This window comes from Morus notabilis, unplaced genomic scaffold (assembly GCF_000414095.1).
Source record: "Morus notabilis unplaced genomic scaffold, ASM41409v2 Scaffold634, whole genome shotgun sequence".
Taxonomy (NCBI): Eukaryota; Viridiplantae; Streptophyta; class Magnoliopsida; order Rosales; family Moraceae; genus Morus; species Morus notabilis.
Genome location: NW_010359282.1, coordinates 595615 through 618615, shown reverse-complemented (window position 1 = coordinate 618615; position 23001 = coordinate 595615). Strand labels below are relative to the sequence as shown.

Below are 23001 nucleotides of genomic sequence, written 5' to 3'. Positions count from 1 at the left end.
GTGCCATAACTTCTGCGGTAAACAGGTGGTCGTGCGTCCGGCTAGGTGTGATGTCGACGTTCACCACCTCGGCCACTCGCCCTATATTTTTCTTTAGGCCGGCGACATCGCCCGTGAGCTTTTGCTCTAGGCTGGCCATGCGCTCCATAATGGCTCGTGCCTCCTCCGTTGAGATTGCTGAGCCGGCTGCTCTCGAAGCTTCTGCCCTTTGTGCGTTGGGTCTGCCCCTTGCCCGTCCGCCCACTTGCACCGACCCCGTATCTCCTGGAAGGTTTCCACCTGGGTTCTGAGGTGGCGCTTTTGGGTTTCCCAGGCCTCTGGCTATTCGGTTCTCATGAGTCCGGAGTCCGGCGGCCCTTAGACGACTGCCGGAGGATTGGGAAGGTCGAGGCCTGGGATCACCTATAAGATTTTCACTGCCCCCGATTCCTTCTGGGATATCTTGACGGTAACCGGGGTTATGGTTTCCAGCTACAGCAGCTCCTAGTGGTCTCGGGACGTCTTCTAGAGGCGACCTCAACTTTCTTCCATCCAAGCGCTCAACGACAGTCATCAGCCCCCGCACCAGGTCGGTCAGAGTAGTGAGCTGGGCCTGCATTTGCACAGGGTCCGGTCGCAGCACATCTAGGGGTGGGACTTCATTCCTAACCAGAGGTGGGTATTCTTCCATCCCGTCGTTCGCCGGATGTGTGGCAGTTTCATCCATCTGGATGCCTTTGTTGATGGCCTCAATTCTTCTTCTTGGAGGCGTGTTTGCTGACTATGTTGTTGTTGGGGGTCAAACGTATGAACCAGAGATACTGGGTTTGTTCCCCAGTGGAGTCGCCAATTGTTGACAGTCAAATTTCGTCAACAAGGTTACGCCGGGTCCTCCTGGTATTCCGTGAGGTTACCGGCCAAGAATTGTTTGTATAAATGAAATAATTGCTACTGCGTATGTGGTGCACTTTGGTGGTAAAGAAAGGACACGAAATAAAGTGTTTCAATGTAAGAACACACAGAGTTTATAGTGGTTAACTCCGTTAATCAAGAGCTACATCCACTGTAATTTTGCATTTCTTTTTGGACTCTTACAATTTACATGTATTGTTATTCTTCCTCTGATTGAATATTAAAGAAGCCAATCCCCCCTCTCGTGTATGGAGCTTTGCCCCTTTTATAACTCAAGGTTCCTTCGTGGGCGGTTTTCCATTGTAAGTAGAAGTACTCGAGTGGCCTACCTTTCTAGGCCCAGACCGTAGCCTACTAATCACCTTTTGAACTGTTCACTCAGCCAATTAGTCTTTCATTACGGCTCTGTAGATTCCTGTAATCCTTCACTGTCCACTGTAAGGCGGTTTAGGGGTTTGCAATTAATGCCTGTACTGCAGACATCTCTCATCCCTAGACGCAACTTGTGATGTCAGGCTCCTTTTTTAAGAGTATTCCCTTCGTCGTCTGCGCTGTGTAGACCGCATGTCATTCTTAGCAGTCGACCCTTTCCAGACATAGGAATTTTGTTGCCATAAGATCAACAGCATGACTGGTCGACGGTATGCCAGGTCGATGCCCTAAGTCAGGCCTTCTTTGCAGCATAGAGGGGAAGCAAGCTTCAAGCGTTGAGGGTTGTCGCCTTTCGAGGAAAAGTAGGGCCACGTGTCACGCTGCCGCTGTTCCACATGTCACCTATATTTTCCCACACAATAAATAACAATAGAGAAATTTAATAATTCTTCATTTCAAAGACACCAAAACACACACATACATAAAACAGAAAATTTGACCATAAAAGGAATAAAAGAAGCTAAGTGTAAAAGAAGACAGAATTAATCACAAGTAACGAGATTATTTTTCAAAAAGTTGAGATTATAGTTTTAATATATCTATGAGAGAGCAATAAAGTTGAAATGGAGAGAAAATTAGTGAGGAAAAATAAGAAAAAAGAAAGGAGGTTATAGTAAACAAATGGGCCAAAAATAAAAGAAGGAAACAAAAAGAGTAAAGCGAAGAAAAGAGAGAGAGGAGAAAAACGTAAAGCGCTAAAAAAAATAAGAAAGATAAAAGTAAAGTACCATTTATAAGGGATAATGGTAGACAAATAAGAAAAAAAAAATTAAAGCACCAAAATGGTGGAGTTAAAAAGAAAAAAAAAAGATTCAAGTGGTTTTAAAGGTAAGGAGTTGTTTGGTTGAGGGATTCGTACCCCGATTCGAATCTTGGTTCGTGACTCGCTATAATGTTTTCTCTCACAAAAAAATACACGTAAATAAAAAATGGTTATAATCTCATGATTTTAATCCATGAACTAAACGTCTCCAGATTCTAAAGATAAAGGAAAGGAGAAAAAAAAAAGAAAAAAAAAAAGAAAAAAAGGGTAAAAGTGTCAAAAAGAATAATAAAAAATAAGAAATGGAAAAAAAGACAAACACCAAAATAGTGCGGAATGGAGGATGAAAAAGGGTAAGAGACTGCGCTAAATAAATGAAAGAAAAGAAAAAATAAATCAAAAAGAGAAAATATAATAAGGTAAAATGTCAAAACAAAAGTGAAACGAAAAAAAACACACAAAGCACCAAAACGGTTTGTGTAGGACGACTACAAAATGAACGGGGGGATTTTTCCTCTCTTTTATATATGTAGGTTATAAACACTTGTAGAGTGTGTTTAGAGGATGGGTTTAAACCACTATGGTTTGAATTCAAAAAAATGTTTGTTCTCACAAAAATTTTGAATTTAAAAAATTATGTTACAATATTTTCTCTTACAAAATTTAAATGTTGGTTCAAACCACGTGATTTAAACCTACATTCTAAGGGGCCCTTATATTAGTATTTCAAAAACTAACATCTATAGATAAAACTTTCTCAAAATTGACGTGAACGTCATCCATTAAGGCAGTTTCAATGAGCACGAGCAAAGTTGCGACAACCCTTGTTCCAATAAGCATGAGCTGCTTCTTGTCGCGACAAGGAGCTGGCAAGTTGCATAGCTCATCGTGACAACACGAAGAGGCTCAATGTCTCCAGAAATGGTTTCAGGGAAGGCCTACAGTGGTGGTGAAAAGAGTAGGAAGAAGGAATATGGTAAGTGGCGTGAGGTAGGGACAATGTTTGAAAAATTGACATTTCCACCGATATTTTCACAAAATTTCTCGTGTTTCCCCATTTTATTTATTGAAAACCTATTACCCAAATTGAAAAAAGTAAATTGAAAAACCCTAAATCTTAGTGTTGTTTGGTTTGTAAATTGAACCATAATTCACACATTTTTACTATAGTATGTTTTTTCTTATAAAATTTTAAATTTTTATTCAAACATATGAACTAAACGGGTGATTTTTCGAACTGCGATGTTGAGTGCTCTCAACAATGTGAGCATGCATCCCTCCTGATTGCAACAGGGGAAGAGTACGAACAAAATTAATTTCCTCGGTCATATTTACAGACCGAATTAATTGAAAAATCTTGTATTTACTAAGTAAATCCAATCATTTTTAGTATTATTGTAAGAAAAAAATAGATCATTTATCAAAATATTTCAAGAAATAAAGGGATAAAATCAATTCAGAACTTAAAATATCAAAACATCTCGAAGGTCCCTTTAAAAAAAAAAGTCTCATAAGTACCTTGTCATTTTAATAAGATTAAATAGGTACTTTTGAGTTTTAGAAAATATCTTATGGGTACCCTAAGATTGTTTTCTAATATATAAAATGTCCTTGCTACTTTTCTGCTTCTATTTAATTAATTAAAAATATTTTTAAAAAGTTCTAAAAATATTTTAATGCATTTTAAATTAAAAAACCTAAAAAAAATTATTTTTAAAATGTTCTTAACACGTGAATTTTGAAAAAAAAAAATTTAAAAATATTTTGGTAAAACTTTAAAATTTGTAGTTTCAACTAACTAATTTGAATGGCAAGAGGATCATTTATATCTTAAAAAAAGGTCTTAAATACTCATAATATATTCTCTAAAGCTCAAAAGTACCTATTAAATGTAATCTAACAATGCATAAAAGAGCTAAAGGCTTATGCAATAGTACTTTTCTCTTGCGCTGCTACGCATCGGCCTCTTCTCTTCCGCTTGTTTTCTTTTCTTTTCTTTTCACTTCTTTATTTTTTTTATCTTTATTCTTTTTATTTTTTAAAAATGTTTTACTCTTATATTCTTTTTTGTTTTGTGAAATTTATTATAGTTCAATTTTCCACGTGAATTTTTAGAAGTAAATTTTGTTCACTTTATTTCTATGAAAGTAATTTCTTTTGCATATGTTTCTATTTAATTTTATTTTTATCAATAGTTGAAATAAGTTTTTTTCAAAATTTGTCTCTTGATAAGTGCATGAAAATGCACCTTGAATACTGTTTTTGATTTATATAATTTTAAAATATTTAAGCTTTAACTAAACAATTCTATTATTTTTTATGTAAAATATTTTTAATTAGAATTTGTTTACTTTTCGCTTAATTATTTGTAGATGAAAAGTAGTGTGAAAAGCTACACAAGAAGAAGCCAAGAAAGTCATATTTTCAGCCAATTTAGGTCATCAAGTCGAGCCACACAAGCCAATTAGATAGAGAGAGAGCCGCGTTAGCCGAGCCAAGTTTTGGGTGGGCCCTAGCTGTCTCCTACGTTCCCCAGCTTTCCACGCGCACAGCACCAGCACCGTGCAACCACCAGGGCGTGTTCCTTTATGCGCAATTACCAGCGCGTTCCAGCCCAGTTCCGCGTGGGTGATGCACGACAGCGACAGTTCCTGCTAGCCTTCTCCGTGCGGGCCAATTGTCAGCATGGGCCAGCTTTCCTCCTCTCTGTGCGCGCCACTTGTGCAACGCAAGTCCTAGTTGTCTCCAACCGCCAGTGCCCTCTTCCTCTGAGTGCGCGACACGCAGCAATTCAACTCCCTTCACCCAGTCTGTGCGTGAAACGTGGCATTCGCAGTACATCATTGTCTACAGTTATTTTTCTTCTCACAGACAATAAATATGCTCCAAATACCCAGCCTCCTAATCTGTAACGACCCCTCATGAGCCGTCACAGTTATCGTAACTTTCAAACATTTACCTCTTAAAGAATGCAGAAAATCATTAAACTTGAAATACTTTACTTTGAATGACTTAAAGGAAAGCCTAGATTTTTTTTAAAACATACTATCTTTAAATTTTTGAACTTCCTCAAAAAAAAAATAAAACAACCTTCGGTTCAACTTAGTTATTAAAATCTATAAAGTCTAAAATATTCTTCAAATCAAAACCACCATAAACCGAAGTTTCAAAACAATAAAAGTAAAAACCAAAAACCTTGTTTAACCTTAAACACATTAATCCCATGATCGTTTCTCCCATTTTCCTATCACGCATAGCTCGCATCCACTCCAATATTCTCCATGGCCACATCTTACCCTTTAGATTGTCTGCAACATGAAATAACTTATATAAGCAAGGGCTTAGTAAGACACTTAATTCTCACAAATTTAAATGAACATTTTTATTCATCAACAATAAACATCATCATGAGAATAATTATTTTTGAACATGTTTAAACTTTAAAATCCATCATATATTGGGCCCGACGTTGTACCATCATAGCGCGCTAGCCACGGAAAGCATGGGGTAGCAAATCTCATACCAACCATGACAATAAGACCGCTCACCGGTCACCATCAAGGGTGTACAACACCATTTAAAAACATAAACATACATATATACATTTTTCTTCAAAACGTCATCATAAGAGGATTATTAAAAACGTCATAACATCATCATAAACATCAAAATCATATACTTCTCAATTCTTTAATTCATGTTGCAGGTGAGAGTGTACTTACTTGAGCGCCTTACTTACCATTTTAAAATTTCACAACGGTGACGCGACGAATGAGGTTCTCGGGTGCTTGCTTCTAGAACCGTTCATGTCATAAATCATAAATAAGAATACTAAAAAAAAGCCTTAACATCTCATCAAATACATTATTCATGTTAAAACAGCGTTTAATATACCCTTCTCACCATTCATTAATATCAAGACATAAAAACCCATTGGTTACACAAAATCACAAAACTTAACAAAAACTGACAGCCTGACCTTTACTAATTTAAAAACTCATAACAATTCACATATAACTCCAAATGACCTGAAACTATTTCAAATTAAAGTAGACATCTAAAGCTTTCCAACGATATCTAATTTGTTAAAAACAGAGTTCGTTTGCTCCCTAAAACCCTGTTTAAAAATCAGACATGAAACCTGGAGAAATTTCAGCACTCTATAATCCGAAATTAACCAAGAAATTCCCTTTAAATCATCCAAAACTCATCAAAAATCATGTATGTCAGCCTATTATATTAACTACAACTCTAACATGCTTCCAACATAATCATATCCGAGAATTATTAAAACATGCATCATACAACAACTCTCATCAACACCTAACTAGAAATCATATATAACGCAAATAAATCATGGAAACAACCTAAACATGTTTCTAATATTATCCACCATAAATAAAAAAACAATAAATAAAGAAAATAGAGGATTAACAATCACGTAGGCGTAAAAGAAATTCTAAACATGCCATTCTATCAATCAATCAAAATCATCATCGTGACAAAATTTAAAACTTAGCGATAACAATCTCATGACACTTTCCTCAACAATAACGTCACAACCATCATACACAGAACAATGAAGATATATGAACATATCTTGCCATCAATAACAAAAACACGAAATATCATGATAGGAACACATACCTTTAAAACAATTTTTCCAATATTGTGTTCTTCTTAAAAGAATAAAGGAAGATAATGAAAAATTCTATGGTGGCTAGGGCTCTTGAGAGAAAGTGACAGAGATAGGTAATAGAGAGAAAGATAGAGAGCAGGAGCTTGAGAGAGAGAAAGCGTAAAAAAATTTTCTAATGGGATGGAGGTGAAAACGTATGATTTAAAAGGAGTATTTTTTTTTCCTTACTTTTCCCTCCTCTGACGTCCACGCTAATCCCCCTTTTCTTGCATTGACAATGTAAATGGCTAAACTATATCAAAGGAAAAGCTATATATATCCAAAGCATGAATCTGCTAATTTTACTTCTTGTTGTACGAGTATGAGTATATTTGCAAGTTGTCTACTTACTGCCACTAAGCCAAATGCAGAAAGAATCATGCAATATATATCAACTCAATTAAGAAAATTAATTGACTTGAATTGGGTGATTTATGGGCTTTCAATGAGGTAGAAATCGTGTTGCAAACCATGGTCAAAGTTTCTTTATACGGTCATTGACTCCAAAGACATTAACTAATCCTCACCCTTAACAATTCATCATAGAACTAATCATCACCAAAAAAATGTAATAACATAAACGGTGGTTGGCTATTGATATTTTACATATATAATATATATATATATATACACATAGCTATATAATATGTATTTTGTAAAAACCATATATCCATATAATCTATCAATGGTATTAAATCAACATACATATCCATCAAATCATCATATAAAATTTAACAATTTGGCATGAACTTGTTCTTACACCACGAGTCCTCGTCGCGTTCACCTGCAGAATATAACTCAACGTGATGTTAGAATTAACTAATTATAACAACATAACATCATTCATGTTAATTCCTAACGTCTATTTCTACAAATTTATCAGTTAGAAAAATGGGTGTTACAACCCCTCCCACCTTTAAAAAGTTTCATCCTCGAAACTTAGAATAACTCTGGGTAATTCACTCTCATAGTATCTTCTCGTTCCCATATAGCTTCTTCTGTCTTATGATTACGCCAAAGAACTTTGACTAGATGGATCTCTTTTGCTCTCAAGGTCTTCATCTTACGATCTAAAATCTCAACTGGTTTCTCTTCATAGCTCATATTCTCTTGGATTTGAACTACTTGCGGCTTGATGACATGTGAAGGATCTGGTACATATTTCTTCAACATTGACACATGGAACACGTTGTGGATAGATGCCATCTCCTGAGGTAACTCTAGCTTGTAAGCTACTTTGCCTATGCGCTCAATCACTTCGTAGGGTCCGACGTACCTCGGACTAAGCTTGCCTCTTTTGCCAAACCACATCACACCTTTCATTGGTGCGACCTTGATGAACACCGAATCCCCAACCTCAAACTCTAAGGGTCTTCGACGAACATCTGCATAACTCTTTTGTCTACTCTGAGTTGTGGCAATCCGTTGCTGAATCACCTTCACCACCTCCGATGTCTTATTCACAAAGTCAGTTTTCTCCTTGAAATTGGTATTCTTCTTAAGTTCTGACTCCATCAACTTCTTCTCCCTAGCCTCATGCCAACAGATTGGGGATCTGCAATGTCTCCCATATAGTGCCTCATAAGGAGTCATCCCAATCATTGCTTGATAACTGTTGTTATAAGCGAATTCAGCCAACGGTAGAAACTTACACCAACTCCCTTTAAAATCCAAAGCACAAGCTCGAAGCATATCTTCAAGTGCTTGGTTGGTCCTCTCCGTCTGACCGTCTATCTGTGGGTGAAAAACTGTGCTAAATTTAAGCTTCGTCCCCATAGCTGCCTGAACTCTCCTCCAAAAATGTGAGGTGAACCTATTATCTCAGTCTGAAATAATAGATTTGGGGACACCATGAAGCTTCACAATTTCTTTCACATACAGCTCTACCAATTGTTCTATAGAAAATGTCATCTGTGTAGGAAGAAAATAAGCTGACTTGGTCAATATGTCAATAACAACCCAAATAGCATCAAATCCGTTTGAAGTCCTTGGCAATCCAACAATGAAATCCATTGCAATGTCTTCCTCTTTCCATTCTGGAATCTGAATCGACTGAAGCAACCCTCCTGGCCTCTGATGCTCACCTTTGACTTGCTGGCATGTCAAACATTACTTCACATAGTCTGCTACGTCCCTCTTCATTCCAAACCACCAAAAACTTCCTTTAAGGTCCACATACATCTTGGTTGAACTAGGATGAAGCATATATGAAGTTTTATGTGCCTCCTCAAGAATCTTCCTCCTCAGTTCATCATCCTTAGGGACGCATAACCGTCCTTTAAACTTCAGCACTCCATCATCTGCTATGCTAAAACCATCACACTTCCCTTCAAGTACTTCATTCTTGATCCTCACTAGACTTGGGTCAAGGCACTGCATGCTTCGGATATCATCAAAAATAGTCAGAGTCAAGGTCATTGCGAACAACTGCCCCACGACAATTTCTAACTGAAATTTTTGAATCTCTTTCAGAAGAGGCTTAGACATTTCTTGCAACGACATTAATGCAGCAGGAGTCTTCCTACTTAAGGCATCAGCTACCTTGTTCGCCTTCCCTGGATGGTAAAGAATTTCGTAATCGTAATCCTTTACCAGTTCTAGCCACCTCCTCTGCCTCATATTCAGATCCTTCTGAGTGAAGAAGTACCGCAGACTTTGATGATCGGTGAATATTTGGCATCGAACACCATACAAGTAGTGCCTCTAGATCTTCAATGCAAAAACTACGGCAGCCAACTCTAGGTCATGAGTGGGATAGTTTTTCTCGTAATCCTTCAATTACCTTGATGCATAAGCAATTACCTTCCCATTCTGCATTAAAAATGCGCCGAGTCCCATCTTAGAAGCATCATTATATATTACAAAACCTTCGTCCCCATCTGGAATGGTCAAGATCGGGGCACTGGTGAGTCTCTTCTTTAGCTCTTGGAAGCTCTTCTTACAGTCTTCAGTCCATTCATACTTCTTCCTTTTGCGAGTAAGCATCGTAAGTGGCATGGCAAGCTTCAAAAAATTTGCTACAAACTTCCGGTAATATCCAGCTAGACCAGGGAAACTTCTGATCTCACTTACATTGGTTGGTCTTTTCCAATTGCTAACGGCTTCAATCTTTGCAGGATCCACCATCACCCCCTCTTTGGAAATCACATGGCCGAGGAATGCCACACGATCCAACCAAAATTCACACTTAGGGAATTTTACATACAACTTGTGCTTCTTCAATGTTTGCAACACCGTTCTTAAATGCCTCTCGTGTTCTCCTTGAGTTTTTGAATAGATGAGGATATCATCAATAAACACTATCACAAACTTATTCAAAAACTCCTTGAACACTCTGTTCATCAAGTCCATGAATGCAACAGGGGCGTTGGTCAATCCGAATGGCATGACCACAAACTCATAATGGTCGTAACGAGTTCTAAAGGCGGGCTTAGAAATATCTTCTTCCTTAATCTTTAGCAGGTGGTAACCGGACCGTAAATCAATCTCGAGAATATCATCGCACCTTGCAGTTGATCAAACAGATCATCAATTATTGGCAACAGGTATTTATTTCTTATAGTCACCTTGTTGAGCTCCCTATAATCGATGCAGAGCCTCATTGTTCCATCCTTCTTTTTTACAAACAACACTGGAGCTCCCCACGGAGAATGACTAGGGCGGATGAAACCTTTATCCAACAGCTCTTGAAGTTGCTTATGCAGTTCTTTCAATTCAGTAGGTGCCATGCGATATGGAGCCTTAGAGATTGGCCCAGTACCAGGCGCCAGTTTAATCTCGAATTCAATTTCTCTATCCAGTGGCAAACCTAGCAAATCATCTGGGAATACCTCACTAAAATCTCGTACAATAGCCACATCTTTAATTTCTAACTTATCTTCTTTCTTTTTATCAATGATGTTGGCTAAGAAACCGGTGCAACCACTAGCTAGCATCTTTTGGGCCTTCATTGCTGACAGAAATAACTTCGTCCTCTTTCTCAGTTCGCCAACGAATTCGAATTGAGTCTCTCCTACGGGGCTAAATATGACCTTACATCTTCGGTACTCAATAGACGCGTTGTTTCCCCAGGAAATCCATACCTAATATTAGGTCATAGTCATACATCTGGAGCACTATCAGATCACTATATAGTTCCCTATCAACAATCCTCATAGGCACAGCTCGTAGCCTATGTGTAGACATCATCACTTCCCCAGAGGGTAGTGTCGTAGTGAATCCATAACTCAAGACATCTAGGTCCCATCCTATTCTTTTGGCAAAAGAAGTAGACACAAAAAGAGTGTGTGGCTCCAGTGTCAAAAAGAACAGTAGCATGTTGGTTATTAACAAGTATCTGACCTGTAACAACGGTAGAAGTTCCTGCAGTAGCTTCCTCCTTTGTCATTGTAAAGATTCTGGCATTTGTGGTGATGGGAGGGGCCTCAAGTCGGCCCTGGGAAATATGAGGCCCATCAATGGCGGCCTGCATGGTGTAGAGCTGAGCTGGTGGGTTCTTCTGTTGGTTTTGCTGGAACAGCTGGTAAGTCTTGTTTTGACAGTTCTTGGATAGGTGACCCTCACAACCGCAACTGTAGTATAGATTTGTGCCTTGACGACACTCTCCTAAATGCATTTTCCCACATTTAGAGCAAGGTGGAATGTTCTTGACTTGTTTGGACGGCTGACTTCCAGGTTGGCGGTCATTTCGATTCTTTTGATTAGGAAAGTTTCCTTTCCTCTTGTTGTTATTCCACTGCCCTACTTGGGACTTGCCATGATTTCCAGAGTTCCCATGATTCTGGTTGTTGTGGCTCTTAGTGGCTTCATTCTGGTGGGCCTGTTCTTCCTTACGCTTGTTTAAGTGGTACTCAGCACGAAGGGCACCTTTGACACATTCAGCTGTGGTGGTAGGCGGAGTGATTCCATTGTCAACAATTAATGCAATCTCGGGTCTAAGCATCGTGATCATCCTCCTTAGCCGCTCCTCCTCAGTTGGCACCATAGTGGGACATAGTCGTGCCAGTCAGTTAAACTGATTAATAGCTTCATTCACAGATAAACCCTCTTGGCGAAAATTGTTGAACTCATCATAATACTTCCTGGTCACAGACATGTTGAAGTACTGCTCGTTAAACTCTTGAAGAAAGTCTTGCCAAGTCATCTAATCTACATCTCTGCTCAGTTCTACTCCTTCCCACCAAATCCTAGCATCATCCATCAAACAGTAAGAAGCACACTTCACTTTCTCATTCTCATTTAAGTCCATGAACCCTAGTACCAACTCAATAGACTTCAACCACCCTTGAGCTACTAAAGGGTCAGTTGACCCATGGAATTCTTTAGGCTTCATCTTCTTTAACCTCAAGAATAGAGGCTCGAGATTTCATATAGCATGAGCTCCTCTATGTTGCCCTGGTTGTGGAACCGGTGAATCAGCTGGAACACAAAATATCATGATAGGAACACAAACCTTTAAAACAATTTTTCTAATATTGTGTTCTTAAAAGAATAAAGGAAGATAATGAAAAATTCTATGGTGGCTAGGGCTCTTGAGAGAAAGTGACAGAGAGACGTAATAGAGAGAAAGATAGAGAGCAGGAGCTTGAGAGGGAGAAAGCGTAAAAAAATTTTCTAATGGGATGGAGGTGAAAACGTATGATTTAAAAGGAGTATTTTTTTTTCCTTACTTTTGCCTCCTTTGACATCCACGCTAATCCCCCTTTTCTTGCATTGACAATGTAAATGGCTAAACTATATCAAAGGAAAAGCTATATATATCCAAAGCATGAATCTATTCATTTTACATCTTGTTGTACGAGTATGGGTATTTTTGCAAGTTGTCTACTTACTGCCCACTAAGCCAAATGCAGAAAGAATCATGCAATATATATCAACTCAATTAAGAAAATTAATTGACTTGAATTGGGTGATTTATGGGCTTTCAATGAGGTAGAAATCGTGTTGCAAACCATGGTCAAAGTTTCTTTATACGGTCATTGACTCCAAAGACATTAACTAATCCTCACCCTTAACAATTCATCATAGAACTAATCATCACCAAAAAAAAATGTAATAACATAAACGGTGGTTGGCTATTGATATTTAACATATATAATATATATATATATACATAGCTATATAATATGTATTTTGTAAAAACCATATATCCATATAATCTATCAATGGTATTAAATCAACATACATATCCATCAAATCATCATATAAAATTTAACAATTTGGCATGAACTTGTTCTTACACCACGAGTCCTCGTCGCGTTCACCTGCAGAATATAACTTAACGTGATGTTAGAATTAACTAATTATAACACCATAACATCATTCATGTTAATTCCTAACGTCTATTTCTACAAATTTGTCAGTTAGAAAAATGGGTGTTACATAATCACAGAATAACTAGCTCAAATTTTCCTCATCAACAAATATTTGATTTTTTGAAATTGATTATAATTTTATTTTGTTTCCATTTCTTTGTAATTTTCCATTTTTGTGAATTTGTTTCCTTATTCGTCAGGTAGCTCCTGAACACTATAAACAAAGGGGTTGGCTTAAGTAGAGTATTTTCATATTCAATTTTCTGAGGCCTTGTTGTCATTCTCATATTTTCTTTCTAGAACTTGTGAGAATGTTTTGTAAGCTAGGCTAGAGTTCTTTTGGTGTGGTTAGAGATAAACTTTTATTAATGAGCTAATTCGGGTTTTAATTTTTTGTGTTGTAATGTTTACTATTCGAATGAATTAAATCTCATCTATTTTTCATTTATTTTTCAAAAACAAAAAAAAAAGTGATAAGAAAGAAAAGAAAATATTTTCCTTTGCATTTTTGGCTCTTTGTTCATTTCTGTAAATTTCTATTTGACTTGAATAAATCCCAAAAGCTGGATTGTGGTAAGAATGGTGGAATGTTCCGAGGAGCTGATTAACCTATCTTTGGATCAATGTTCGTTTGATTATTTGTCCTAAAATTTTCCTTCTTCACACTAAGTGTTGATTGTTCCATGTCCAACTCCATGAGAGAAAAACCTCTGTACTCAAAAATTGTTGACACCCGTGAGATCAATGGAGTTGAGACTTCTACTTGGTGAATTTTTTAAAGATGTATGTGTTATGGTTTGTGGTAAGAAGGTTACGGTTTGGAGCACATACACGCTCCCTTTGTAGTCTACTATGCGAGCAGAACTCTAAACAACGCTCAAATGAACTACTCCACTATGAGAAAGAGTTGCTTGTCGTCGTCTTCGCTCTGGACAAGTTCCGTGCATATTTGATCGGTTCTCCTATCATGATTTTCATAGAACATGCAGCCCTTAAGTATTTCCTTTCCAAAAAGGATGCCAAGGCACAATTGATTAGGTGGATCCTTCTTTTGCAGGAATTTGATTTGACAATAAAGGATAAGAGGGGAGTCAAAAATGTAGTGACAGATCACCTGTCTCGACTTGAGTTTAATGATTCTGCCAATGAACCTGCCATCAGAGATGACTTCCCCGATGAACAACTCTTTGTTGTCACAAAGCTATCGTGGTATGCACACATTGTCAACTACTTGGTGACCAATGAAATTTCATTCACTTGGAGTGCACAAGATAAAGGGAAGTGTTTGGTCGAGGTTCGCAACTTTTATTAGGATGATCCGTATCTGTTCAAGTACTATTCTGATTAAATCATGAGGCGTTGCATTCCTGAGGATGAGGTTACTAGTATCCTGAACTTTTGCCATCTCTACTTGGTTGTTCTCCTGTTATATTAAAAGTTATCTTTACTCATTTTTTTCCTTCAGTGCTTTCACAGAATATTTTCAAGTGGTAACCCTTCTCACTCCTCCTTCTCATTTTATTTTTATTTTTTTACTTTTTTCTATTATTATTATTTTTATTTCTTAAATGTTTTGTCTTTTATTTTTTTTTATCAGAGATTACGCGTTTTGATGCGCTATCAAACTTATAAAGCTATTTCTCACGGGCATAGCACGTAACTCAACTAGTATCATTAAAAAAATAACATATGATTTTATCCCAAGAATGAATGAAACAAAACAAGTACTAAATCCAATTGTCTTCAAATTAGGAGAACGAGCAAAACCAAAACAAACACAAAAGGCATCCCGTTGTCAAATACGCGTTAAGCATTATTGGGGCAGAGGCCTGGTATAATGTGCCACTGTTGACGCACAGGGGACTTATGAGACAGAAAGAAAGAATTTAAAAGTCGTCACCGCACGCAAAAAGAAATAAGAACACATCCTAAGGAAAAAAAAAAAAAAAAAAGAAATAAGAACAAAGAAAATGTGAATGAAAAAAATACCCCTTCGAGAACAACACTCGTAAGGAAAGAATATAAGTAATTTTAAAGGTGAATTCCTACAAATGCTGCCTTTTAAGCAAATGGGAAGAAGTCTTTGAAAAACAGATGGTCAATGTTGTAGGTTGACTGGCATATAACATTGTCATTGGGTTGAATTAGCAAACCATTTTATATTAGGTTAATTTTTCAACACTAAAACCAAAAAAAAATCCTTCAAGAGTCTTAAGACCCGTTTAATTCACTGATTTAAGTTTATAATTCAAGTTAAGATGTGACTTTATATAAGAGCTTTTTATTGTAGTAAAAAAGTTAGATGTGACTGTTTCTGAGAGCTTTTTACTGTAGTAAAACTCGAATTCTAAAATTAAATTGGTGAAATGAATAGAACCTTAAATTTAGAGGTTAAAATTCTAGAACTAGTCGACAAAATCCACCAAAATCAATATGCAAAATCTGATATTTTTAGATTATATGGGGTTTGAGGACTTTTTTGTTTAGCTTGGCTTGGGTTCGACAAATATGAATCTAAACGTTTTATGTTAGTTTATTAATTGACCTATAATTTGCATACCTAAATCCACCCTAATAAAACTTAGGCTCCGTTCATTTTACCGATTCGAGTTTAGAATTCGAGTTTTGCTACAGTAAAAAGCTCTCAGAATCAGTCACATCTAACTTTTTTGTTACAGTAAAAAACTCTCACATAAAGTCACATTTTAATTCGAATTAAAAACTCGAATAAGCGAACTGAACAGGCCCTTAGACTACACTTACCAATCGTGCAATTTTTTATGATCAAAATTTTATTAATTTGCTATCGACTCGACGTTCAACAATAGGGGAGTTGTAATGTGAATGACAAATTTTTGGAAAATAGACTACGAAGAATACAAGTCCCTTAACTAAAGAATTTGCCAAGCAAAAAACACTCTCTAGAATCTCTACCTATTTTATCATGTGTGTTTTTAATTATTTGTCAAGAAATTCCCTTGTTTTCTTCCCCATTAAGTCGTTACCGTGATGCCACCATACCGCGGCGGCCAATAAATAATTAAAAAAGAATTTACAACAGATAGCAAATAATAACAACAACAAAATTAAACAAAAATAAATAGATCAATAAAAGAAATCCTTTTCGGCAGCTTTCTCACGAAACATTTCCAAGAAAAATCTCACTTTTTTTTGGACATGTTACATGGTAATGGTCAACACCTGTAATATGCTTGTTGTACATATTTGAGTGCTTATTCTTTTTCCAGCTCCTTTTGGTGGATCTGGTCAGAAGCAAAGACCCATTATTTTCAAGATTGAAGATTTCGCAGAAGGTGCTAATATTTTTCTTAAAATTTTACCTCCTCAATCATTCAAGATAAACCCATTATTTTTCTTTCTTTTTTTTTTTTTTTTTTTCAATTCATTTGTTCTATTCCGTTCCTAAGTTTCAATTTTTGCTGAAAAAAATTTGGTGGGTCTTCGAGAATTTGCTTGTACAAGCTCGGAATATATCAAAATTGGGGGTTTATTTGGGAAAGTCGAATTGGGTCGGTTTCAGAGGAGGGAAATTTGAAAGCTTTGGCGGGGTTTTGGCGACCAAGGCTTTTCTGGGTTTTTTGTTTTGTGAGAGGGGTTTTTGGTTTTGATGAAATGTTAAGTGTATTACGATTGAACAACATATGGGTGTTTTAAGGACAAGTTGTTTCATAGTTTTGGCTATTTTGCTATGTGCTTGGTCATCAAGAAGCTCGGATGAAAAGAAGAACTCAGAGGAAGTGCTTCTCAGGCAACTAGTTGATCCAGCATCTGGGGAAATTGATGGAAACTTGGTAAGAAATCATATATTTTTTTTTAAATATTTTTTTATTGTATTATTTGTAAAATGATTATTACAGCTAGTTATACATTTTGAGTAGTACATTTGATGAGTTTATTTGTATTAGGTGGCTTGATTATTATTTTCGAATTTGAATTAACAGCATAACTCAGGTGGGAATTTTGTGGGACCACATTCTGTTTATGCTCCAATTTTTATATGAGAAATCATTGTAAATGTGTTGGGTGAAATAAGCTATAAGTTACTGATTGCACCAACCAATTAGGACGTCTAAAGAATTAAGGGGAAAAAGAGGAATTGTTGGAGATCATATACCGGCTGACTCAAGTTCTATTTCTTTTTTGGTTCACTTTTCATTGTTATGAAATGCTTTTGAATATAAGTCTGTTATGCTTCTTTTGAACGTCCATTTTTATGTGTCATTTGTGTCAATACTAACTTTGAGTCTAGAATGAGAAAAGCTGGTATCTGTGAATTCATGCTGGTATCTGTGAATTCATGCTTGCATCGATGCCGTAGTTCTTAGGAATTTGCATGAGTAGACAGGGAACTTATCACGATTTTGTGGATTTCAGGCGGAGGAATTGTGGTTTTATTGCAAGTTGGATGTGATCCATTTGAAGGAATTTGTCAAAGAACTAGACTTAAGGTTTCCGAAGGAAATATTCAGCAGAACATATGGAATTGATCCAAAGGGCCTGTCACTGGCAAGAGAAAACATCGAGAAATCGATTAGTTTTCTACATCCTCAGGTGAAGCACACCCTTTTGGAGTGTTTACAAAAGCATAATATTCTCTTACGCGATTCCGGAGAAGATAGCGGCTCAAGGAGTTGGTATTCCAAGTATTTCGAGTCCATATTTCCCGGAGATAATGTTCCTAGAAGATATCTCCAGACCATCTCAGGTGCCCCTGCCCCCTCTTCTGCAACTGGATCACCTAGTCCTAGTCCAGGACCAGCACCTTCCCCTTCTCAACCTCCTAGTTCTGATCCTCCTGCACCGTCTCCACGAACACAATTTTCCCCCCCTGTTGTTAATGATCCAGATTTGGGTGTTCCGCCTGCTGAAAACTCTTCTTCCAGTCCTGGATCAGATGTACAGCCAGATAAGAAAAGTAACAGCCACAGAGCAGTTATAATTGCTGTTGCTGTAACTGCATCTGTGACATTTGTAGTTGTAGCGCTGTTCTTTTTATGCTGTGGTGGATTCTGTAAACCTGGGTCTAAAGTAGGAAGAAATGACGAGAGGCCCTTATTAAGCCTAAGCTTAAGCGACTTCTCTGTTGGTATGCATTTCCCTTGCGTCTTGTAATCACAATCTATTATAGTCCGTCACTGTTTTGATAATGATTTCTAACTTTCGGTCTTGCAGGATCATCACCTAAGTTTTATGCATTTGGGAATTCAACAAAAGAAGAGGGGCTTGGGCAGCAATCATTTGGGAATAACTCAAGTCAGAACAGAATGGGGTCTTCCTTGGATGGAAATTTTCATATGGCCTCTAGTGTTATCCATACTTCATTCAATAATACCGTGTCTACCACAGGTGCTTCTGAATTCAAAACATTTGATGTATTTAACAATACTAATCCGCAGGTGCCAAATCCTCCTCTAAAGCCTCCGCCGGGAAGGGTAGTCCCTACCCCTATGGGAATGGGTCCTCTTAAGCCTCCTCCTGGCAGGGCCGATCCTCTCCCTCCCGAGCCACCTTCTTCATTTAAGCCTCCTTCCAGCAAGCCCAGTCCTCCTCCCCGTCCTTCTAGCAAGCCCCCTCCTCCCCCTCCTGTACCACAGCCCTCCCAGAAACCTGCTGGTAGCCAGGGTCCTCCTCCTCCTCCCAAGCCATCTCCGCCTCCACCCCCATCTCCGTTGCCTTCTGGTTCCAGCACTGGTCCTCGCCCACCACCACCACCACCTCCAAAAGGTGGTGTTCCTCCTCGACCTCCTCAATTGCCCCTAGGTCCAAAGGGAGCTAGGCCTCCGCCACCTGCTCCTAAACACCCATTAAACGCTTCTTCTAGTGAGGGAGCTGACTTGGAGGGCGAAGCTGATGCTCCTAAAGCCAAGCTGAAGCCATTTTTTTGGGATAAAGTTTTAGCAAACCCTGATCATTCAATGGTTTGGCATCAGATTAAATCCGGATCATTTCAGTAAGTTGCAAACTCTTTTTGCCCTCGCTTCATGTGAATTATTGGATTAAGTATTTTTCCTGAATTTTTCATATTCTCATTATGCAGGTTTGATGAAAATATGATAGAGACTCTTTTTGGTTATGCTGCTACCGATAAGGGTAAAAGTGAACAGAAAAAAAATTCTCCATCCCAGGATCCTTCACCCCAGTTTATTCAGATTATTGATCCAAAAAAATCGCAAAATCTGGCAATTCTTCTGCGGGCATTAAATGTGACAATAGAAGAAGTTTGTGATGCACTCCGTGAAGGTAAAACTTCTTTCCTTTTTTTCTTGACAATCCAATGCAATAGGACAGCCGTATGAATGGATCAAGGAATAAATTATGAGACTACCGAGATAATTTGAATAATTATTGTTCCACGTTCAAGATAAAGAGACGCAGGGCAAATAAATTCCTTTTTCTGTTCACTATTGAGAGAGCATTTTTTAGCAAATGATCTGTAATAAATCTAAGACGTGGAAGTGGATCGTGGAAAGAGAGGCTATAATGATTTTGTCCTGGAAATTCTGATTTGTGCTCATTGTTTATTGACAAAATTTAACATCAGGGGAGTGGTAGTAATATTCATTAATGGATATACTGAATATAATGAAATTGCTTTCATTTCAAAAGGAGCAATTATTAAGAAAAAGCTAACACAATAAAGATTGTACAGAGATTGCATTGGTTGTTGTACTTTTAAGCATGTTTTGAAGTGTTTTATTGTACTTCTTGGTGAATCAGGAAACGAGCTTCCCTTGGAATTCCTTGAGAGCTTGTTGAAAATGACACCAACAACCGATGAAGAACTAAAGCTTAGAATGTTCAATGGAGAGCTTTCTCAACTTGGGCCTGCTGAGCGGTTCCTTAAAGTGTTGGTTGACATACCATTTGCTTTTAAACGATTGGAAGCATTGCTTTTCATGTCTACGCTTACCGAGGAGGTTGCCATCGCTAAAGAGTCCTTCGCAACTCTAGAGGTAGTAAATTTGATTACTAAATTTTGTCTTTCGAATTGTTTTACTTTCATTTTGTGTTTTAATCTTTTTCTCAACCACTGTTTTGCAAGTTTCTCATATTAAGTGCCAGAAACTGTAAAGTGAGAAAATATGGTAACACTAACAACTATTCTTATAGAGGCATAAAAGGAATTTTGACTGTGTTAATCTAGTATGAAATATTGATTACATGCATAATACATGGACATATACGTTGTCATGACGTATTGCACTATGCTACTTTCAAACCAAAAGTAAGAAAAGAAAGAGAGGGGAAAAGGAGAGAGAGGCAAACTATATGAACACGGGAATAATAATTTTGTCAAAGCATGATGTGGAGTTGGTATTGACCAGCTTACAATAGAACTTCTGATAGAACGAAGAAAGGAAGAAAAAGAATACAAAATTAGTTTCCAAACTGGAAAACCATAATCTACTTCCATTTTTAACACAGTCCAATCCCTGTAGTCCCAGGTTCAAGTCTCCAAACGTTTTTATATGATTTTAACTGACTACTCGGCTGAAATTGTTGGAGGGAACAATGTTATTAGCAATAATTTCAGTATATAGTTACAAAGATCAGATTAGGTACTATAATTAAGATATTCAAATTCATTTGGTCACATTGCAAATTTGGTTGCCAGTTGGATGTGGAAGCGGCATATGATGATTCAAGCCACATGACATTATATATATGGAAATGCTCTATTTAATTATTCTAGAAAAAATATCCATGGCTTATGTGGATCCTTTATGGCCTTGTCAAACGAGAATATAATCTTTGCATTTGCTTTTTGTTGTAGAGTTTCTTTACTTCGCTTTCTTTGCTTAAGTTGATGTCTATAAGAATGACAAACATTTAGGAAACAAAGTAGATGAGACTCTGACCATTGTGAAGTATCTCATGCATAGATAAATTTTCTCTGTCAATTTCCTTCTAAATGTGCTCGCCTTAGTGGCACCTTTGGTTCTACTTCACACCGAATTATCTGCTTGTAAGTTATTTGCAATGAATAGTATATGTATCACATTATGTTTCTTTGCTCTGTTGCAGGTAGCTTGCAAGGAACTCAAAAACAGCAGACTTTTCCTCAAGCTGCTGGAAGCTGTTCTCAAAACTGGAAATCGCATGAATGACGGAACATTTCGTGGCGGTGCACAAGCGTTCAAACTTGACACACTTTTAAAATTGTCAGATGTAAAAGGAACAGATGGAAAGACAACACTCTTGCACTTTGTTGTTCAGGAGATTATCCGCTCCGAGGGCATAAGAGCTGCCCGTGTAGCCAGAGAAAACCGGAGCCTCTCCAGCATAAAATCAGACGATCTTCTTGAAGAATCTTCAAATGATGTGGAAGAGCATTATAGGAGTCTTGGTCTTCAAGTAGTTTCGGGTTTGGGAAACGAACTCGAGTATGTCAAGAGAGCGGCACTTTTGGATGCTGACAGCTTAACAGGAACCGTAGCCAAACTTGGTCAGTCATTGCTAAAAACCCGGAAATTCTTGAATTCAGAAATGAAGAACTTGGAAAAAGATGGTGGCTTCTGTCAAACACTTGAAAACTTTGTGCAGAATGCCGAGGTGGAAATCTCAGTGCTTTTAGAAGAAGAAAAAAGAATCACAGCTCTAGTGAAGAGCACCGGTGACTATTTCCACGGAAATGCAGGGAAGGATGAAGGTTTGCGATTGTTTATCATTGTTCGAGATTTATTGATAATGTTAGATAAGACATGCAGAGAGGTGAGAGAGGCACAAAAAAAGCGCTCAAAAGTACCGAAAAAGGAAACATCTTCCTCAGATGTACGCCAGCTTGCAGCTCCAACATCTACCTCTGATACTCGCCAGTCTCCTGTCGATCTACGTGAGCGTCTTTTCCCGGCTATCACAGATCGACGAATGGACAGTTCTAGTTCGGATGACGAGAGTCCATAGGTTTTGATTTGGAAAAAGGTATTGAGATTAAATGCTTGGTTGAGGGAATTATTGTTGATTACTTAAAAGATGTCTAATATGCGAAGATGTTCTCTGATTGTTCTGGCTGTTGTTATGATGATAGAAGATTGAACATTGTGAAAACCCGTCGGTTCTTTCATCAACACCGCTCCATAATCGACACCGCTCCATAGTCGATCAAGAGAAGTCCTTCGAGACGATTTACCCGTTTCACCAAACATCAAAAGAGGAAGTGACCATTGTGGACCTCATGGATTTCGTCTGTAGGAAGTCCAACATGTGATTAGTCATTAATTTTGTCTCCTATGATTCTTTTTTAGAAGTTCCTTTTGTTGATTCTTTTTTTTTTTTAATGTAAAAATTTGTAGCTAGACAGATGAGATTTAGTTGGAACTTTATGTAGTTGATTTTATTCCTTTTCCCTTCGAGGAAATTCGATCTTTTAGCCTTGAAATTCGAACAAACAAGAAGGAAAGTACCGTTTTTACACATCGCCAAAGTACTTTTTTGAAAGCGAAAGCCAAGATTTATTTATTTATTTATTTATTTTAATAGACTAGTCGATATATATGTGTTTGTGTTGTTTTTTTCAACTGGTTTTTTCTTTGCAGCATATTCTCACTCTTTTTTTCTTTCTTGATTTCATGGTTTCTCCTTTTCTTCACTTTTTTTTTTGGTCGATACCAGTTTTTTAGGGTTTTTATATTGCCCTAAATTCTTCATCAGAACTGCCACCAAGGCAATCTTTCTAAACCAAGGCAATATAAAACAATAAAGGAATTGCATTCCTCTAATCATTAAACATATGCTTTTAGCTATTATATTATTTTTTTAGCTTTTTATTTTTTTACTTCAAATTTTATTCGAGGGTTTCAATTCAATGCAGGACGTTCATCCCCACCGTCCCTGTCCTCTAGTAACAAAGAGAATCACGGAGTCCAAAGAACACAAGCTAACTGTAAGTGTATTTTGGGATT

General features: G+C 37.4%; 1 protein-coding gene across 2 annotated transcripts; it reads left to right on the top strand.

Annotated features, from left to right (window-relative positions):
* The first annotated feature begins 16164 nt into the window (after positions 1–16164).
* Positions 16165–22537, top strand: LOC21404031 (formin-like protein 5). 2 transcript variants are annotated; one of them, XM_024162928.1, is made up of 7 exons: positions 16165–16890; positions 17474–18185; positions 18272–19049; positions 19137–19339; positions 19817–20052; positions 21125–22021; positions 22128–22537. In XM_024162928.1, exons 1-6 carry the CDS (start codon positions 16741–16743, stop codon positions 22001–22003), a joined length of 2958 nt encoding a protein of 985 aa, XP_024018696.1. In that variant the 5' UTR covers positions 16165–16740; the 3' UTR covers positions 22004–22021; positions 22128–22537. The 2 variants fall into 2 exon arrangements, with proteins under 2 accessions (XP_024018696.1, XP_024018695.1); XM_024162927.1 differs by having other exon boundaries at positions 21125–22537.
* Positions 22538–23001: the final 464 nt, after the last annotated feature.

Bases quoted from the DNA above. Each gene is read 5' to 3' on its own strand.
- LOC21404031 (XM_024162928.1), top strand. From the start codon at position 16,741: ATGGGTGTTTTAAGGACAAGTTGTTTCATAGTTTTGGCTATTTTGCTA. The intron at 16,891-17,473 runs GTAAGAAATCAT...TGTGGATTTCAG, and splicing joins GGGAAATTGATGGAAACTTG to GCGGAGGAATTGTGGTTTTA. The intron at 19,050-19,136 runs GTAAGTTGCAAA...CTCATTATGCAG, and splicing joins ATTAAATCCGGATCATTTCA to GTTTGATGAAAATATGATAG.